The sequence below is a fragment of the Dromiciops gliroides genome, chromosome 4 (genome assembly GCF_019393635.1).
Source record: "Dromiciops gliroides isolate mDroGli1 chromosome 4, mDroGli1.pri, whole genome shotgun sequence".
NCBI lineage: Eukaryota > Metazoa > Chordata > Mammalia > Microbiotheria > Microbiotheriidae > Dromiciops > Dromiciops gliroides.
Window position 1 is genome coordinate 93938458 of NC_057864.1, and position 22007 is coordinate 93960464.

The 22007-nt window shown below is 35.9% G+C and overlaps 1 protein-coding gene across 2 annotated transcripts in view; it reads right to left on the bottom strand.

The window, feature by feature from the left end:
- Positions 1–13311: 13311 nt before the first annotated feature.
- The window catches only part of F13B (coagulation factor XIII B chain), a 39147-nt gene continuing 30451 nt past the window's right edge, over positions 13312–22007 (bottom strand). For both annotated transcript variants that reach the window (XM_044004220.1, XM_044004219.1), the window contains 4 exons: positions 18289–18495; positions 15819–16001; positions 14577–14787; positions 13312–13429 (listed from right to left, as the gene is read on the bottom strand). In XM_044004220.1, coding sequence (XP_043860155.1) covers positions 13396–13429; positions 14577–14787; positions 15819–16001; positions 18289–18495 — 635 coding nt within the window. In that variant the 3' untranslated portion in view covers positions 13312–13395. The remainder of the gene's footprint in view (positions 13430–14576; positions 14788–15818; positions 16002–18288; positions 18496–22007) is intronic.

Below are 22007 nucleotides of genomic sequence, written 5' to 3' on the forward strand. Positions count from 1 at the left end.
GGAGAAATAACCACCTGGGCCAGAATTCTGAGTTTTACCAAATTTTACCAGGCACCCTCTATCTGGAGAGAACCATGTTTCTTGCAGCAATCGAGTTGTCTTACTATTCAATTGAAATATAACTGATAATATTCAAATTATAGATTACTCATTGGACCTAGTTGCCTGGAATCACAGAAGTGGAAAGAACTTCAAAAAACTTCTGGTCTTGTTTGCAAGGAGAATTTCCCCGACAATAGCTCTAAGCAGTCAATCAGTCTGTGAGAGAGAATCCAATACCTACTAAGATCCAATACCTACTTTTGGATAACTCTACTTGATGGAAGTTTTTCTTTGAATCAACCTGAAATCAACCTCCCTGAAAATTCTATCCATTGTTCCTATTTGTTCATGTCACACAATGTTTGGCTTTTCTCTCCTTTATCACAAATTCTAAGGTGGAATGGTCACTTACCAAGGTTCATTTCATTTGTACTTTAGCAATCAGTAGTATGGCCATGGCCAAGTTCCTTTCATTGATTCCCTTATCTTTTTGAAAAGTCAAATGTAACCCTCCCCTATGTGCTGACAATCCCAACTCACATTAGCAGATTTCACAAAGGCATATTTTCCTATATTAACAAAGTTGATAACTTAGAGAAATACACAATTTACTACAAAAACTATACAATTTTTGCAACAATAAGTACCTGTGCAATCAGTTTCTGTGATATATAAATTAGGGATAAATGAAGCAAAGAAATAAAACTACAGAAAAATCCCTAATGAACATTGATACAAAAATTTTAAAATATTAACAAATAAGCTACAACAGCATATTAGAAAGAGGCTACATTATGGCCATTTTGAGTTTATACTAAGACTGCAGGATTAGTTCAACCTAAAGAAGCCTATAAATACAATAAACCTTGTTAAAATATAAATGATGGGGTGGCTAGGTGGCGCAGTGGATAAAGCACCGGCCCTGGATTCAGGAGTTCCTGAGTTCAAATCCGGCCTCAGACACTTGACACTTACTAGCTGTGTGACCTTGGGCAAGTCACTTAACCCCCATTGCCCTGCAAAATATATATATATATATATAAATGAGAAAAACCATATAATTATTTCAACAAATATTAACTTTAAAAAAAAAATCCAAATCGGGGGGGGTGGGGAACAGGGCAATAAGGTTAAATGACTTGCCCAGGGTCACACAGCTAGTAAATGTCAAGTGTCTGGAGCCAGATTTGAACTTGGGTCCTCCTGAATCCAGGACCAGTGCTCTATCCACTGTGCCACCTATCTGCCCCCAATATTTATTTCTGTCCTCTGAATAAACAGATAATATTTTACAGACCTAGAAAAATAATGATAAAATTCACTTGAAGGAAAAAGATTAAGAATTTCAAGGGTAATAATGAAAAAGTGGGAAGGAAGGGAATCCACTGGTACCAGATCTCAAATTGTACTGCAAAAGAGTAATAAATAAAATGATGTGGTATTGTTTTAAAAAAGGAGAGGTCAATTTGTAGAATTGATTAGGTACACAATATACCAAAGCAAATATAGTAGAATACTGTTTGATCAACCAAAAGACCCAAATTACAGTGGGGAGAGAACTAACTTGACCAAAACTTCAGAGAAAACTGAACAATCTGACATAAATTGGGTTTAAACCAGCTTTTTACATAATATACCATATATATAAGGCCCAAATTGATACATAACATGGATATTAAAGGTCATATAAAAAAATTGGAGGAGTTTGGAAATTACCTTTTGGATCTAGAGATAAGGGAAGATTTCATAACTAAGCAAGTGATATAGAACATAATACAAGATAAAATGAACAATTTTTTTTTGGTGAGGCAATTGGGGTTAAGTGACTTGCCTAGGGTCACACAGCTAGTAATTGTTAAGTGTCTGAGGCCGGATTTGAACTCAGGTCCTCCTGAATCCAGGGCCAGTGCTCTATCCACTGTGCCACCTAGCTGCCCCAAAATGAACAATTTTTAATCATAAAAGTATTTTATTATTTTACAGTTACATGTAAAAAGAGTTTTCAACATTTGTTTTCATAGGATTTTTAGTTCCAGATTTTTCTCCCACCCTCCCTTCCCTCCTCCCTCCTCCAAGATGGAAAGCAATCTGATATAGGTTATATGTGTACAATCACTTTAAACATATTTCTACATTAGTCATATTGTGAAAGAAGCAGAACACAGGGGAAAAACCTCAAAAAAAAAAAAAAGAAAAAAATTAGCCAAAAAATAAAAACAGTATGGTTCAATCTGCATTCAGAATCCACAGTTCTTTTTTCTGGATGTGGAGAACATTTTTTATCATGAGTTCTTTGAAATTGTTTTGGATCTTTGCACTGATGAGAAGAGCTAAGTCTATCACAGTTGCTCATCACACAATATTGCTGTTGCTGTGTACAATGTTCTCCTGGTTCTGCTCATCTCGCTCAGCATCAGTTCATATGAGTCCTTCCAGGTTTCTTTGAAATCCTTCTACTCATCGTTTCTTACAGCACAATAGTATTACATTACATTCGTATACCACCACTTATTTAGCCATTCCCCAATTGATGGGCATTCCCTCTATTTCCAATTCTTTGCCACCACAAAGAGAGCTGCTATAAATAAAATGAACAATTTTAATTATATACAATTGAAGTTTTTCACAACTCTAATATAGTAAAAATTAGAAAAAAAGCAGGTTCTTGAGAAAAATCTTTGCAACAAGTTTCTTTGAAAAAAGTTCCCAATACAAATAAGGAACTGACTAAGAACCCATCCCCAATCAATAAATAGAGAGGGAATGTCCTGGGAGCTGGTAGATAGTTGCCATTAGGATCTGGCAAAAGTGATATGTCCCTATTTAGTAGACTCAAAGAAGAGGTTGCTTCTCAAATCAGATGATCACTAACATATTGGATAACTGATTCAGGATCCCAAATGTTCTTGATAGTCTAGAACATTGGGTTAAATATAATAAGATGATATTTAGTAGAGAAATGTGAAATTTTACACAGCTTCAACAAAATTGACTTTATATTGCAAGGTGAAGAAATTACTGGACTTCAAGATAAGGATCATTCATCAATATGATTTGGCAGCAAAATAGATAATGTGATCTTGGGTTACATAAAAAAGAAGAGAGAACTCCTAGAAACAAGGAAAAGATAGTCCCACTATCATCTTCTTTGGTCAGATTACAGGTGGATAATTGTGTCCATTCTAGATACCACAGACTAGGAAGAATGTCGTTTGTTCTGGAAGAGGACCAATGACATCAGGAAGGTGATGTCTGTACTTGCAAGTGAATTGGATTTAAGTGAGGCAGCTTCATTCTTTCCTCTAGGGTCCTCTGAGTCCAGTTGCAAGACATGGGTAAAAAATGAACTGAAGATGACCCCAGGTGCAGTGGAAGAGCTTGGCTTTTTCCTTAAAGTGGGGCACTGTTTCCAGGCTGCAGTATCCCAAGCTTAAGAAACCCCAGGTGGTATGATTTAAGGATGATCAGGTTCTTCACTGCCTGGCCTGTTCCCTGGTCCATAGATGACCCCATACCAACTTGCCAATCAACCAGCTTTGTGTGTTGTGGTTGTTAGCTCCAACGAGCCTGCTTTCCCCAACCTGGGCCACTGCTACTCAAGCCTACCTCCTGGTTCCCAGCAGGGGTGAAAAACCCAAGGTCTGCTTAACACCAGCATAGACCCCTGTAGTCTCCCTCCTGCCCAGGGCTCACCAGACTGTGAGCTTAGTTCTAGATGACACTGGCGCTTCAGCTGATTCAAAGGCTCTGGGGGTCTCCTTCTCTGGTGAGGCCTTCCTGGGACTGGATCTGTGTCAGGGTGGCTGTGGGGTTGGGCCCGACTCCTGTATCAGTACAGCAGCTCCCTCTTTCTGACCTTCCCAGCCCTTCTTGGTTAGAAGATGATTTCAGCACATTCTTCTGTGAGTTTTGCTATTCAGAGTTTGGCTTTTTTAAGCTAAGGTTTTTCCCAGATATCAGTTTGTCTAAGGCAACAACCATTCAGTGATTTAAGACTAAGTAAAAATTGAGGCAAAAGATGGCCTAGTTTGCCTACTCAAAAAACAAACAAAAAAAAACCTGGTAGAAAACCCTCTGGGTTTCTGCCCAGAACAGAAGCAACTGCTATTTACACTCACTCCAAGCCACCAAAATCCAAGCAATGACCAAGTGAGGCTTGGACTAGGACCTATTATTTGCCAACCAGTGAGTTTAAGACATGGTCAAGTAACTGCATTTGTCCCAATGGGACAAAGGAGTTAATTGTTCCATTTTTTTTAATGATGCAATAAATAAGTAGGGAAGAGAAAAATAAACTCTATCCCCCAAGATATCTTGGTAGGTTTCATCAATCAAAATCTATATTCCTTTGGGCAGAGCACCCACATGTAAGGATATGATTCCCTATGTAGACAGAAGGAGGGAAGGAAGGAAGGAAGGAAGGAAGGAGTATTATCAAACTGGAACTGGCCAATCGCATCCCCAGTGGGGCAGTTACTACTACTTACGATTGTTATTTGTCCTTTGTTCTTGAAGAGGACCAATGACATCAGGAGGGTGATATCTTAATTTGCAAGTGATTGGATATAAAAGAAGCAGTGAATATAATTGGAAATAAGTGAAGTCATCAGCCTCACTCTCTCCTCCAACCAAGAATATCCAGAGGAGAGCAAGTAACATGGTGAAGGTTCTAGAGTTTATGCTATATGAAGTTGAACCAGTTAAGAAAATTCAACCCAAGTAGAGAAGACTCAGGTAACTCATGTCATTGCTCCTCATGTATTTGAGTAGTTGCCTTAAGGAAAAGAGATTCAAAAAAAAAAAAAAAAAAGGAAAAGCGATTCAACTTGTTCTGACTGGCCCCAGAGGGCATCACTAAAAGCAATAGATAGATGCTGTTAAGAGAAAAAATTAGGTTTGATGATAACTAAAGCTTTCTGCCAATTAAGGCTATCTAAAAGGGCTGCCTCAAGAGTTTACTTCCTTACTTTCTCTGGTAGTCTTCAAGCAGAAAATAAAGGACCTCTCAGAAGCATTATACTGGGAATTCAATTTTCGATATAGGTTACACTTAGATGGCCACTGTGGTTTCTTCCAATCCTAAAATTCTATTATTCTGTGATATGATGTTTTTATTCTTGATCACTTATAAAATCATTTCATTATCAGTATTATCTTGAAGTTCATATGCTGGATTAATTGAATTTGGGGTTCTTCATTATTGTCATCCTGTGAATTCTATTAGTTTACAACCTATCCTACATTCACAATATGGTTGGAAATTTTTCTTGTACAATTTTCTGAAATATGTTTGTCAGATTCTTTACTTTTTCATAGTTTTCAGGCAGCCCAATAATTCTTAAATTTTCTCTCTCTTATCTATCTTCCAGATCCTATTACTTTCATTTGCATAGAATCCAAATATTTTTCCAGATAATTTTCTCTTTTGTTCTTGTTCATGTTTTCCCTCATTCTTTCTTTTATAAAATAATTATTTTTAAATCTGTTCCTAAGGTATCTATTATTTTGTTAATTTTTCCATAGATATTCTAACCTGTTGAGTTTCATCATGACATTAGGATTGAGAGCTATAAAGTATAGTCACAATCATCTATTCCAACACCTTTATTGTTAAATGAAGAAAAAGAAATTAAAATGAAGACAAAGAAACTGAGAACCAGAGAAATTGAGACATACTCAAGTATTCTAAGGTATTAAGTAGAAGAATTAAAATTTGAATGTAGGTCATTTGAACTGCTATATTCACATGCAATAAGTTCTAATATTTTTAATTTCTTTTAATTCAGTAATAAAACCATGTGTGTTTGTGTATACATGTATTTGTGTAAGAGAGATATCCATAGGTGCTCACCACATCCAGCCCCTTCAAACTCTATTCTTAATGAAAATATTTATACTCTGTCAAGTATGGTTGGTGTTTTAGTTGATTTTGATGAACTGAAAAAAACAAAAACACAAATCCATTGTTTTCTCTGCTATGAAATACTGTCCTGGGTTTTCTTAATAATATTCAATTCCTTCTTTATTTCATCTCATGATGTAGTTCTTATTTCATTTCTTGAATTCCTTCAGAGTACTGATTATATATTTTATTATTTACCATCATGATCCACCAGCCAAGCTTTTGAGAGTTCTGGGAGCTTTTCCCTAACTGCTTACTACTCAGTAAATGAGGAAGTGACATTAGCAGTCTGAGTTTTTAGAACACTGTACCAACCAAGTCTTGAGAAAGATCTCAATGCCATTTAAGGAATAATTAACCAAACTTTCATGGAAGGAGGAGATAAGAGATTGTTCCTACCACAACTGAGACCTGTTTCTAGGGGTAATAGTGCTTCAGCAAGGAGAACTCCTCAAAGCCTTTCCACTTATAGCACAGTCTCTCATTAAACAATTGCAAGTGAAGGAGTCTAACTCCAAATATGGAAGCCAAAAGGACTGATACAGGAAACCAGACCAAGGCTGACTCCGGCCTTTTGAATTGCCTCTAATTCCAATTATCCTTTACTCAAAAAAAGCCCCTTCTAGTTACTTGGTTAGCCACTGAATCCAACCACTGAATATCTATCCATGCTTCACAGTCTCTCCAGGATACTTCCATTATACAGCATCAATTCACCTGGGACCAGGATATCCAGCATCTAAATATAGAGACACCATCAGAGGTACTCTGGGCATGTGTCAGACCCCATTACAATAGCATTAAGATCCTTTCTCTTCTTCTAGAATTTCTGTGGGATATCTTGAAATTCAAATCTCTTATAACTTTAAATTGTCACATCCAATTGGATTTTTTTCTGTAAATATTGTGTCATGTCCAGTTACTCCTTCAGAATTGCAGAATAATAGACTTTAGAGCTCAAAGGCCTATCTGTTCTTACTCCTATATTTAAAGATATGGAAAATGAAGCCCAGAAAGATGTTGCTTTCTTGAGGACATTCAAGTTAAGAAGTAGTAGAACTCCAAATTTATACTAAACTGTGAGATTTAAAATTGGATATTAGATCATAAATCTCCCCTCTTTAACCTTTCCCTTAATTTATCTCCCAGACTAGTAAATGGAAGAAGCTTCTGGTTTTCTAGTTAAGAGCTTTTATTATATCATAGTTACAAGGTGATGTTGATTAGAGGGATAGGAAAGTAGAAATACAAAACAAATTGTCTTAAGTCTAAGCTTAGTCTATATTCCCTATTAAACTCACCAAAACCCAAGGTTCTATGGCTTCTTTAGACAATGGATATTGTGGAATGGATGGTGCTGGGCCACCTTTGGTCAAGGAAAAGCCACAATGCCTCTGAGGCATTTTCCTCATGGCGGAGCTTTCCCACAGCAAGTCTCCAGTAGGTGGCATCATTCCAATCATTACAATACCATGCTGTAAAACTTCATAAGTATCATTTCTACTTCCTCAAATAGTATATCAAGTTCTTAGGTAATAGAGTCTATTTGTGATTGTTATATAAATTCAGGCAGCTCTGTTAAGTTTCACAACTATTTATTTTCCTCCTTACAGTTTCATCTATTACTGATCTCAGGATGATCTGGTTTAAAAGGGTCCCAGGCTAAGCTTTGTAAATTTTGTTTTTCTTTATACTGTTTTTCACTGTTTAATCAGGGAAAACTTACTTTATCCTCTCACTGCAAATGAGCTTATATTCTTAGGTAACATTGCCTTCAGCTTCTGGATTACACCGTCTGGCAAGGAAGTCAAGCATTTGTGGGTTACAGTGCATTCTAGATTATTTTATAGTTTCTTTGTTGTGGCAATTGGTTTACATTGGCTGAACATCTCCAAGAAATGGTGAAATCAAAGCCAATGTCTATTGTTTTATCCATTTCCCTTTTTTTTGAAGTTGATAGTTTAAAGAACATTGGCAGATATGTAAATGTTTAGAATATATCTTTATTTGTGTCCTTTCTCCTAAATTGATATTATTTTGCCAAACCATGACATAGATTTAAAGGAAAGAGAAGATAAAATCTTACAGTTGATCATATGTTAATGAAACACACTTAAATTCAGCAAAACAAACATCAGGCTTAAAGAGTAATTTCACATAAAGTATTCTTTATACATATGTTAAAATAATAAATTGTCCATGCCCTAGAGATTTTTTAAAAATCAGTACTCAACTTGACTTTTCTTCAACTTTTAACATTGTTGACCACCCTTCCTCCTGCATCCTCTTTCCTCAATGAATTGTTGAGTCATTAAAGTAAAAAATAAACAGGATGGAAGTGGGCCAGTGACACAATAAGAAAAAAGAGAAAGGTACCACAGTAAAGCATTATTACCCACCTGAGATTTTAAAAGTATGAGAGGAAGTAATATAGCAGTTAGGGAGTATCCTTGATGGAGAATTTCTGTAAAGACATGAGAAGAACTGGAAGGCATGTGGGATTTATGTTCTGCACCAATGGAGAGAGCATCCACATCCACAAGATCATTGATCCATATAAATAAGCATAGTTTATTTTTTTAAGTTGTGTGATTATTTGTTTCCTCCAAGTTACATAAGAGCAACATAGTAAACAGAAACACTACCTTTCCATTTTCCCTACCACTTTTGCAAATTTTGAAAGCTTTTAAATTTTTCAAGGAAATGCAGTATATTTTCATTTTTTTTTCTTTTAGCACCACATACTATCATAAAACAATAGTAGGAAGAGAGAACAGACTCCATTGAATGGCAAGGCAACAGACAGTACTAATTTAAGTGACTAATGTCAGGAATTGTCCTGTGGTAAAGGTTCACATATCCAAAGTAGAGTAAGAGTGTCAATAGGCACATGGATTTCCCAAACTTTATCTCAGGTAAATGATTAAATCTATAGGTTTATTATGTATTCTCTCCAGCACAATGCAAGCTTATTGATAAGGGTATAATGTCATTTTTATCTTTGTATTCTTAGTGGATACAAAGCACCTGTACTAGGTGTTGAATTTTATATATAGCATATAATTAATTAATATTTGTTTAATCGAACTGAATTAAACATAGTAGTCATGAGGTTTTTTTTTATTATTTTTAAAATTCCTATTAGTAACCAAGTTTGGTTTCCCCTGAGGTCAATTTAATGTATAATGTGCTCAAATGTTTTTATCTTACTTTTTTATCACAGATGAAAAAGAGATATCAATGAATTCTTCATTTCTCCTTGAAAATTTTAAGCTCTTTTATGAAGAACTGGGTAGAACAATCGAAATATTTTGGATCACCCCAGGCAAAAATCATGTGGGTAACTCTTTTATCTCTGACGCAGAGCCCCTGGTGCCACACTGGTTGCTCTCAGGACTCTAATGGCTTTTTTTCTCATTCCCAACTTTACCTCTCGTCTTGTAACATCATTACTGTTTGATGACCCTGCAAACAGTTCATTAATGAAAATCAAGGAGCTTCAAAGAGATGCAAAAAGACCTGTCGGTTTAGGCATAGAATATTGACCTTGGCCTCATTTAGTCACCTCTTCATTCATGGAGCCTAGTGAGAATAGTGCTGTAAGGAGAAGACCTTGAGGCTCTCCCTCTAAAGCCATGTGGTCCCCAAGAAATGGGCTTCTACTTTTGTTCATTTCCATTTTAGATAAAGGGATTGGAGCCTCCATGAATTTGTGTTCAAAAATTCCAAAGGGTGTCTTAGCATTCTAATTTTCCAGAATATTGAGGAAATTTAAGTATTCTGATATCCCAAGCCAGGCTTTGAAGCCAAAATAGCATCAATGCCCCAAAGAAAAGGGAGCAACATTTTTTACCCTAAGCATTAGGTTTAGAAAGAAAGACAAAAACATTCAAGAAGTTCAGTCTAATGGGCAATACAACATACAAACAACTATGTGCAAGAAAATATGTACATATAATAAGTATGTAATACCTATTTATTCATATATATGATAAATTGAAAAGTCTCAGAAGAAATTCACTAAGATGAAGGAAGATTGGGAGAAAGCTTCTAATAGAAACTAGGACTTTGAGACTTGAAGGTAGCTAGGAGATATGGAATATTCAGATATAAGGGACAGACAATGAAAATGCTTGAAATGGGGAGATGGAGAGTCATGAGCAAGAAGCAGCATGGAAGCTAGTGTGTCACTGGATATCAAAGTACTTGAGGGAAGGGCAATAAGATGTAAAAATATTGGAAAGATAAGGAAATGGCTTACAAAGGGGTTTGAAAGTAAGAGATTTTTATATTTGATCGTGAGGGAAACAGAGAATCTTTGGAGTTTATTGAATGTGACAAGATCAGATCTGTACTTTATTTATTTATTTATTTATTTGTTTGTTTGTTTGTTTGTTTGTTTGTTTGTTTATTTGTTTACTTATTTTTTAGTGAGACAATGGGGTTAAGTGGCTTGTCCAGAGTCACACAACTAGTAAGTGTCAAGTGTCTGAGGCAGGATTTGAACTCAGGTCCTTCTGACTCCAGGGCCAGTGCTCTATCCACTGAGACAAATAGTTGCCCCTAGATCTGTACTTTAGGGAGGTCACTTTGATAGCTAAGTAAAGAAAAAACTAGAGTGGGGAGAGACTTAAGGTAGGGAGACCAACCAACAGGCTAGTCCAATAATCCAGGAATGAGGTAATGAGTTTCCACTGTCAAAGGAGAGAAGCAGTTGCATACAATAAATGTTGCAAATGTAGAAATGTTAAGACTTCATAAATGATTTGGTATGAAAAAGTGAGAGAGACTGAGGAATCAAGGATGACTCCTAAGTTGTGAGCTTTGGTAACTGGGAGGATGGTGGTGCCCTTAATAATAATTAAGGAAGTTAGGGAGAGGTAAGTGCTTGAGGGGAAAATAGTAAGTTCAATTTTGGATATGATGAATAGAAGATGTCTACAGGACATCCAGTTAAAGACATACAATAGGAATTTGGAGATGGGAAAGGAGAGACCAGGAGAGAGGTTAAGGCTGGACAAGTAGATCTGAGAGTCCCTGGCATAGACAGGATGATTGAAATCATGGGAATCAATGAAATTATCAATTGAAATATTAAAGATGGAGAAAAGGCTCAGTACAGAATCCTAGAGTAAACCTACCTTTAGCGGATGTGACCTGGATGAAATCCTAGCAAAGGAGACAGAGAAAGGATGATTAGACAGGTAGGAGGAGATCATTGGGATAGACACTATTACAAAAACCTAGAGTAAAGAGAGTATCAAGGATGATAGTGTTAAGGACAGAAGAAAGGTCAAGAAGGACAAAGATTAGAAAAATGCCATTAGATTTGGTGACTTTGGAGAGAAGTTTCAATTAAAAGATGTTCCTAAAAGCCAGACTACCCTAAAGAGCTAAAGAGAGAGTAAGAGAAAAGGAAGTAGAAGTATCCATTGTAAACATTTTTTTCTAAAGGAGAAGAGACAAGAGCTAAAGATGGACAGACCAAGTGAGGATTTATTGAGAATGGATATGGGGGGGGGGAGGGCAGCTAGGTGGCACAGTGGATAAAGCACCAGCCCTGAATTCAGGAGGACCTGAGTTCAAATCCAACCTCAGACACTTGACACTTACTAGCTGTGTGACCCTGGGCAAGTCACTTAACCCTCATTGCCCTGAAAAAAAAAAGTAAATGAGAATGGATATGGACATGTTTGTAGACTGTAGTGTCTACTGGATTAAACCAGATTATAACAGTGTGGACTAGATGGAACTGGATTAATTGGTTTGGACTGGATTGAATTTAATTAAATTGGTCTAAATCAGATTGAAGTGGATTGAACCAGTTAGAACCAGACCAGATTGAATCAGATTGGAACAGATTGAACTATATTGGACCAGATTTCATCTGTCTGGACTTGTTTGGACTACACACAAATCAAGCATAGCCCTGTTTTAAATAAACAGTTGCAAACAACCTGTTGAATACTAAATGAATTAGCAACTGATCCACTCAAATGTATCAAGCTGAAGTCTTACTCCTAATGATAGAATGTTCTATAACCAAGTGATAAAGAAAGGTACCTCTGACAACACGGCTAGATGCCAGGCACCTTGGATGTAGCCCTAGCCAGACGTGTTAAACAAAGCCCCTAAGGGAAAAAAAGTATGGCTTTGAATCATTATCAGAGGTGAGTATTCTGGTATTTTGCATCCAAACATAGCAATTAGGAGTTGATTGTCCTACGCAGTAGAACATATGTCTATACAAGTGAAAGAATTAATCATCAAATCAAACCAAGTTGTCATACTTTTATCATTTCTAGTGTTTCAGTGCAGCTGGTTACCCTGGGCTTTCTTGGTTCTTCGTAAACTTGACATGACCACCTAGAAGGAAACTGATAGAATTTGTAGGTTTCATCCTGTGGATGACTTTTTCTAAGCAGACTTTTTATGATCATTAAATAGGGAAAATGCAGTATAATGAATTAAGCAGATGAACTACTTCCAATAAACATCATTATTCTCCATCCTATTCTTTTTTTATCCCTTCTCAAAAGGTCACTTTTACACTAGAAACTCACCTTAGCATATCACATAAGATATTATTTGATATAATAGGTATTTTACTTTTTACTGTTCTTAACAGGTATTAGATAAACAAAGAATTATCTTCATATGTTAGGTAAACAAATCTTTTTTTTTTTAATTGAAGAAATTCCTCAATGGTTGAAATAATATTTGAAAGACTCTTTAACATTATGGTGACAACTATAGGGAATAAAACAAAGCAAAACAAAAATCCCACCAAAAAAAGAAAATAAAATTTGCCTTATTCATTGTAGCAATATTATTAATTTTAAGTCCTTCTCATATTTCATTTGGAAATATGCATAAGGTTTTCTTTCCTCATTTATCTTCCTCTTATATCAATTTTTGCTGGACTTAATGCGAGTATATATGGGAATGAGCAAAACATTGTTTAGTCTTTATTTCAATTTTGTAATAAATCTGTGGTTCAAAGATTTTGAATATCAAATAAATACAGGCTTACATGTACAAATGTGTGTACTATATGTGTGTGAGATATATGTATACGTTTGCATGGTAGAAAATGTTTGCCCTGCTGTATTTTGTCTCACAAGGTATGCATGGATGTAATGCATGAAAACTGCTGGTCAGGGCACTACTAGGTTGCCCTGTGCACTAAAGGTATAAATTTCAACAGCTAAGGACATCCTCATCTTCAAAATGAGGGAGCTGGAATAAGTGCATTCTAAGTTCCCTTCTAGTTCCAGCTCTAAATATATGATACTATGAAGTTTTTATAAACAAGGAGAAAATGTTCAGCATGTATAATTTTGGTTTGAAATTATAAACAGCTCAAATGGTGATTTAAGTGCCATTTTTATTTCTTACATATATTGTATTTTATAATGCTCTCAAATATGCCTCTTCTTTCCATCATTTTTTCATATCCTTAATGGTTGTTGACTGTGTTGAATCCTTTGAAAAAAAGAAAAAGAATACATATGAGCTTTGTTCCCCCTACCTATTGACATTTTAACTTATTGACCTTTTGTTTAAAGAATTGTTTTTTCTTGATAATGCAGCAACATAGGCAGGTTGTCATACATGGTCAAAAAAAACATTAATTTCAAATAACCGCTTTAAAAGTTCTTTAGTTCTTGTGGTAACCATCTAGGACTAGGACTATACTTGATTGAAATGACAAAGTTTAGCCACTAAGAATTTTGTCAATATCACATATCAAATGTTTAGGCTTGGAATGTGCTTGGAATGTTCATTAATGATAGTGCTTCTGGAAGATGTGCCAATGTTGTCCATGATCTCTAGTTATCTACACCCTCACTTTTTTTTTTTTACACATTATCCAAGGAAAAAAGGCTGCATGGTATACTTGAAACAGCACTGACTGCATGCGAAGTGAGAATAGCTGAGTAAAAGTCTTATCATTGTCACTAATGTCTGACCCTGACCTTAAGCAAGTACTTAGGTTCTTTGAAATTCAGTTCCCTCATCTATAAAATGGGTGAGGTATGGAATGGACAAATCAATTAAGTTCCTTTCCAGTTTTAGCAGCCTACATGAAACATATTTTGATTCAACTAAACAGTAAAAAGCACTAATACAAAATAAAATTAAACACTCCTCCCCTTACCAGAGGCATTCTATTGGAGGGATAGAACATATACAAAGATAAATAAATGTAAAGCAATTTAAGGAGAAAAGGAGCATTAACAAATGGAGAGGAGATAATTCTTGAAGTGATCCTTGAAGAAAGATAAAGATTTTGAAAGTCAGAGATAAAAAAGGCTATCGGGGATAACTTGAGAAAAGATGTAGATGTAGGAGATGGAACATTGACTGTGGGAAAGAGCATTTCTTCAAAATAACCTTATCAAGTAAGAGAATGCAAGCATTCTAACCCCCATTTCACCTATGGAAAAACCGAGTCTGAATGATGAGGGGACTTGCCCTAGGTCCTACAGCTACTAAGTGACAGAGTTAGGATTCCAATCCAGGTCTCCTGACTCCAAGTGCAGAGTTCTTCTTGCTATACACAGTGGCCTTCCTTGACTGAAAAATGATTACACAAACATAAAAATAGTCCCAAGAGATTTCATCTTACCTTCCTCTTTCAATGCACTGAGGATATTTCAGTTGCCCTCTGAGGCACTGTACTCTCAATTCAGAGGTTGTATAAGATGCAGCTAGAAAAGTGTTCCTTTTACAGAGAAACTCAATGTAGTCACCATGGAAGAAATAAGGCCTGTCGTCAAAACTCCATTTCAAATGCAAATTATTATTTTCCATCTCAGTTTGAGATAACATGCAAGGTTCTGGGGAAGGAAAGTGATGGAAAAGAAACAATGAAAGAAAAAAAGTTGTACCAATATGACAGCAAGAAAAAAATCTAAAGCAATTATAATAACTGGCTTTTTCTTACATACCATTGCCTCAACATGTTCAAATGCAGTTTTATTGAATTTTAATATCTGCATACTCTGTCTCTCACCTCCTCCTCCTCCATTCCCCATTGAGAAAGCAAGAAAACAAAACTCATTACCAATATGTAGAGCATAATCTCAAAAATTATACAGGCAGGAGTAAGTGGTATATCTTATGGTTACCAGTACTAAGCTAATGGGGAATTTTGTTTTTAAAGCTGGGCCCTATGGTCCAGAAATCCAGAACAAAAGGTCTTCCTGCTCTTTATTTTAGTCCACTGATAAATCCACATTAGTTGGTTTTCAACTAATTCAACACAGAATAAAATCGTCAGAACTTGCTCTCCAATAGCCCTTTAGTTCCTGCCCAGCAAAGGAGGTAAACTGTTAACATCCATTTAAAGAGAAGTTTCTTTATCCCTTCTTTAGAAAATCCAAGGAGAAAAAACATCATTGAAGACTGATGTTGGCAGGGAGGTACTCCTTTTTTAAGGCAATTGAGGGCAGCTAAAATTAACTACTCAGGCCCTAGTCCTACATCAGATACTGGACAATTTCCTATCTTTGATTTTCAGTGAGGAAGAGACAGCTATTGAGAGTTGTGACAGTGTTCAGTAGAAGTGTGAATCAAAAAGACCTCTAAAAGTACCTATTTAGGTACTTCTGAATTCAAGTTCAGTTACATCATGCTAAGATGTTAATATTAATGGATTTCCAATATACTCCAAATGGTATCTAATATAGAAATCATGGGAAATGTAGCTGTATATAGCTTTTCTTAGTAGGAAAATAAGTCAAAATGTTCTTGGCAGATAGAATGACACAAATATCAAAAAGGTGGTAGAAGTTCTGTTTGTTTTTAATACTAACCCATATAAAGTACAACTTGTATATTGGAATAAAATATTTCAAAAAATACATACCTAAACATGATGGTGGTGTAGTCCATTGTCCCTGAAAGCAATAAGCTCTCTTCGACCCTTGTAGGAAATGATCATCTAAACACATGTATTCTACTGAGGAACCATTTTCATAACTCCTTTGTGATGAGCCAATAACATTGCCATATTTAATAATTGGAGGAGAACCACACTTTCCTTCAGATTCTATCAAAATAAAAAAATCACTCAAGTTGTTTTTGATCAAACTGAGAGGTCAAACAGTAAAGAAATACTATTGCTCTTCAAATTGTTAGGCAATTAAAAGATAGATGGTCTTTAAACTATTTAGGCTTTTTTTAATGTATGAAACTCAAATGCTTTATTTTATTTTATTTTTTTGGCGGGGCAATGGGGGTTAAGTGACTTGCCCAGGGTCACACAGCTAGTAACTGTCAAGTGTCTGAGGCCAGATTTGAACTCAGGTACTCCTGAATCCAGGGCCGGTGCTTTATCCAGTGCACCACCTAGCCGCCCCGAAACTCAAATGCTTTATTAAAGGTCCCAAGTATATCATCAAAGTAATGTCTTACTTTTAAATTTAATATTAACTTAAAATGACATCTCATAACATTCAAATTAGCTTTTATACATACCAACTTTAATATATATTACTGCATTTTCTTATTCACAATTGGTCCAAAAAAAGAAAACCCACTAATTTCTACCTTGAAACCATTCTCTAGGAAGATATTTTGTCTTTTTTCTTTTTTTTAAAGTACATAAGGCCAATACCTAGGGAAAAGATAAAGTTACATTTTTAGAACTGATAAATAGAAGTATGTATAATTTTACACACACACACAGAGTATATGTATACATATATACACTTTTTATGTATGTATATGTATATATAGATTTATATTTGTGTATATGTTTGTATGTATATATTTGTGTGTAATGGTAGTCATCTCTTGGCAGGGAAGAAAAAAAAGAAAAAAATTTACAGGATAATTTTGTTGTATATTTGAAAGTTGTGTATAGTAGATTTGCAGTTTCATGCACATTCATCTTTTTTATTGTACTGTGTTATGGAAAAGCTTGTTTTATTCCATAAATTAAAAATAAAATTTTAAAAGCAACTGAAAAAGTGTGCTTCTGCCCCAACCTTCCCTCTGCACAATCCTAGACTTTGACCCTTTGCAAATGGTCCCCACTAGGACATAGCCAGGAAATATAATCACTTGCAGAGCTGCTTAGCTCACACACAAAAATAAACCTCTGGTTATGCTAGTGCATATTTATGTTCATGAGAAGAAGACCCTTTTCAGAACTAGAAGGAATCTTACAATACGTACATAGTTATAAGTAGGGCAAAAGCAAGCAGGGTTTTATCTGATGGGACCTAACAAACACCTTGAAGGAGGCTGCAGTCTTTTTCCATCCCCATGTCATAGACCTCTATCATCTATGACAAAATCATCTCTATGCCTTTGCCCAGCCTTAGAACTACCGTATTTCAGCTACGAAATAATTTGAGAGCTAAGACTTGAGAGTAGGCACCTAACGGGATCCTTCTAAAGTATATAGGCTATATGCTTGTTTTATCATAGTCCCCTTTATTGCTAGCTTTCTTAGCTAGTGCTTAGCACAGTATCAGGAACATAGGAGGTAATGAATAAGTCCTTGATCATACACCCTGCTGAAGTTAGCAAAAATCAAGCTTGAGACATCAGCTACAGTTCTGGTTTTAACCAGCTAGTTCCCTGATCTTTCTGATAGACATCCTTATCTTCCCCCTCTGTGGTCTATTTTCTGATGTGGAAATTCTTATATCCCCTTCTGTTCTCTGTAAAATTCCATTGTAACCATCCTTCTTTTGCATTCACATTATATATAAGGTTGCTAAAACTTATGCTTAGGGTGCACTGATTCATTGCTTAGTGTTCAGTGAAGCTCACCATCTTGTTCTGAGTGTAATAAACTCCAGTTTTTCTTTCCTATCTCTATTGTTGATTGGTGATTAATATCAGTACCTAGTCAGTATACTTTTCAACAATTTTGTCACATTGCCACTTTATCCATGTTGCATATTCTTGTTATATAGAACTAAGTAATTCTCCTTTTGTTAGGTCTTCATTGCCTTACCTCATTGACACCTCATTTTGTCCCAACGAACTATTAGGGTGCTGGTATCAGGCCCACCCCTAGTACAGAACTTCATAAGCCTCCCAAAGGAGTGATGTCCCAGAGTTTCCCTCTACAATGGGACCTGTGCCGTGATGTCTGATTTATCTCCCTAAGATCTTACCCACCCTCCTCACTCCTATTCCAACTTGCCCCAGATGTCAGAATTATTATAGTTCTACTAGGTGAGTACTGATCTGATCTAAACCCTTGGTTTTATGGATATAATTGAGGCCTAGAGAGATTGAATGATTCATTCAAGGTCATATTCTTTAAATATAGCTAGGGGTATTTGGATTAATTGGAAAATGTCAAAATTTACTCCTACCTTTTCTAATGCATGTTGGATATTTCAATTCTCCCCTGTTACACCGTACTATCAATTCAGAGGGTCTGGTTGATGGGGATAACTCATATCCCTGTTTACATATAAAATCTATATTATCACCATGTAAAAAATATCTCTCTCCTTCAATATTCCACTTCATTTCTATATTATTGTTGTTCATATGATCAGCATTAACAATGCAAGGCTCTGAAAGACAAAAAAAAAAGTTTTCACATATTTCACATGCTTTTTCTCCCATTGGCATATTGTTTTAATTTATGTCTTATGTTAAAGAGTGTTCCTAAAAATGATGGGCATTTTTGCTATAAGTACTGGTGGATGAGTCTAGATAGAACCCATCCCAAACAAAAACCATTTATCTTTTGCACTCATAATGCCACCATAATGGAGTGTGTAATTAAAGACAAAGGAATAAATGGTCCTGCTTAGAGAGCTTACAGTCTAAGAAAGAAGAATTGGGGAGAAGGGGAAAAGAGACAAGGACACAGACACAAGATAATTGTTCAGATCAAATTTTAACCAAATTTTTAGTGATGGTAAACCAATGACAGCATTTAATTAATTAGGTTGTAGAGGGGGTAAAGTACAAACATGAGCACAAGGAAGAGAAGACTAGTCAATATCTAGGCTTATGGCTTCAATTCATCATAGTTATTTTTTTTAATGTATAGGAGAAAGAAACAAGAGTAGTAAACCAAAACACAGCTGTATAGATGTAAATAGTACAATGGAGAGCAGGAGAAAATGAGAAAAAAATATGTAAATAAGGCATAGTGAAGGTTAAAAACCTAAGTTACAAAATGGTAGAAAAAATAAAAGTAAAATTGGGAAAGAATAGGGGTAGCATTGAATCTGAAATTGGAGACAATAGATTTAAAGAAATTATTACAAAATTGTTTTCTTTATATTAAATTTTTAAATATGCAGAAATTTTAAATGTATCAAGCTCAAATTACTATACAGTAAACTAAATATATAAGAAAACCTGATTATTACTAAGTTAATACACACACAAACACATATAGACATGTACACACATAATTGATTGAGGATAATCATCAATGAAATCATCACTTCAATTTCCTTAGAACAGATCAACGTTAACTGTTGGGGAGGGAGGGTCTGAGCCAAGATGGCAGAATATAGGCAGGAAGTCAGCTGATCTCTCCCAACATTCCCCTTCAAACAACTTAAAAATTACTCTTCAAATTCAATTTTAGATTGGCAGGACCAAGAAAAGGTCAGAGTGAAATGTTTTTCTAGCCTAAGACAACTTAGGAGGCTGTCAGGAAAGGTCTGTGACACCAGGTGGGGGCTGGGCTCAAGCATCGCAACAGCAACAGTGACATGCATTGGAAGTAACTATAACAGCAGCTATAAAAGCTTTAAGAGCTCTCAGCCCAGAGATGGTAAGGGGACAATACAAATGATCAGAAAGTGTTACAGAGGACCCTTTGCTGGAACTGGGTACACCTGTTACAGATTGGCAACTCCATTGCCCCAAAGCGGTTCTGTAACATAGTTCCAGGGTATAGAGGAGTGCTTGTAGTTGGTCACAGGGTATCAGGGGCCCTGGTCACAGTTCCAAGGCAAAGAGAAATACTGGTGCTTGTGGCTTTAGGCAAGCAGAAAACTTGGTCATAGTTTTGGGGTTAAGAGGATCGATTATGGCTATAGGGGAGCAAAGACCCTTCCTGAGTAAAGACTGGAGGACATACCAAAAAACAAACAAACAAACAAACAAAAATCCAGTGACTACACCTCTCCCCAGATCATACCACCTTGGAAGCACCAAAAACTTGTATATCCCCAGAATTAGCTCTGAAAACAGCAGTATGAAAAAGCCTAAAGCTTAGGACAGTGCTTCCCCACCTCCAGGAGAGCAGAGCCCAATTTTAACATAAAGTTTAGAGTCAAGAAATAGGCTGGGAAAATGATCAAACAATAACAACAACAAAAACCATGGTGGCAGGGAGGACCACAACAATGTGGAAAAGGCTACCAGCAAAGCCTCAGAGGAAAAATGCTAATTGGATCCAAGGTCAGCAAGAATTCCTGGAAGAGTTAAAGAAAGAGATGAGTGGTAGAGGAAAAATTGGGGAAAGAAATGAGAGTTATACAGGAGAATTATAAACAGAGACTTAACAGCTTGGTAAAAGAGGCACAAAAATTTAAAGAAAAATAACATGTTAAAAAACAGAATTGGCCTAATGATAAAAGAGGCACAAAAATTCATTGAAACAAAGAACTTCTCAGAAAGTAGAATAGGTCAGATGGAGGAGGAGGTAGAAAAATTTGCTTGATAAAAAAATTCCTTAAAAAGCAGAATTGGTTAAATTGAAAAAGAGGTACAAAAGCTCACTGAAATAAAATTCTTTAGAAATTAGAATTGGGGGGCAGCTAGGTGGTGCAGTGGATAGAGCACTGGCCCTGGATTCAGAAGGACCTGAGTTCAAATCCGGCCTCAGACACTTAACACTTACTAGTTGTGTGACTCTGGGCAAGTCACTTAACCCCAACTGCCTCACCAAAAAAAAAAAAAAAAAAAGAAAGAAAGAAAAAAAGAAATTAGAATTGGACTAGCAGAAGCTAATGACTCCATGAGGCATCAAGAAACAAGCAATTATTTTGGAGAAATGCAAATTAAAACAACTCTGGCCAATATGACAATAAAGGAAAATAATAAATGTTGGAGGAACTGTGGAAAAATTAGAACCCTAATGTATTATTGCTGGAGCTATGAACTGATCCAACCCTTCTGGAGAGCAATTTCAAACTATGCCCAAAGTGTTAGAAAGCTGTGCATACCCTTTGACCCAGCAATACCACTATTATACCTTTTTCTCAAAGAGATCATAAAAAATGGGAAAGGACCCACATGTACAAAAATATTTATAGCTGCTCTTTTTGTGGTGACAAGGAATTGGAAATTGGGGGGATGCCCATCAATTGGGGAATGGCTGAATAAGTTGTGGTATATGAATGTAATGGTATACTATTGTGCTGTAAGAAACAATGATCAGGCAGATTTCAGAGAAAACCTGGAAGCACTTACATGAACTGAAGCTGAGTGAGATGAGCAAAACCAGGAGAACATTGTACACAGTATCAACAACATTGTGTGTTGATCAACTGTGATAGACTTAACTCTTCTCAGCAATACAATGGTCCAAGATAGTTCCAAAGGACTCATGATGGAAAATGCTCTCCAAATCCAGGGGGAAAAAAAAGAACTTTGGAATCTAGATGCAGATTGAACCATATTATCTCTATTTTTTGTTTGTTTTTCTTTTTTGAGGTTTTTCCTTTTTGCTCTGATTCTTCTAGCACAGCATGACTAATGCAGAAAGATGTTTAATGTGATTGTACATATATAACCTATATCGGATTGCTTGCTGTTTGGGGGATGGGGGAGGGAGGGAGAAAAAATGAAACTAGAATCTTATAAAAACAAATGTTGCAAACTATCTCTACATGTAACTGGAAAATAGTAAAATACTTTTATGAAAAAATACTATAAGCTCTTGGAAGGCAGAACCATGATTATTAATTCTTTATAAAGAATGCTCAGAGTACCTTTCAGGAAGCTACTTAAAATGATGCTCAGAAAATAGTACTACAGAAAATGTGTTCGATGTTGTTGGTCATGGGGAGAAAGGTTAAAACTGCTGAAAATTAAAGAGAATTTGTTCTTGCTC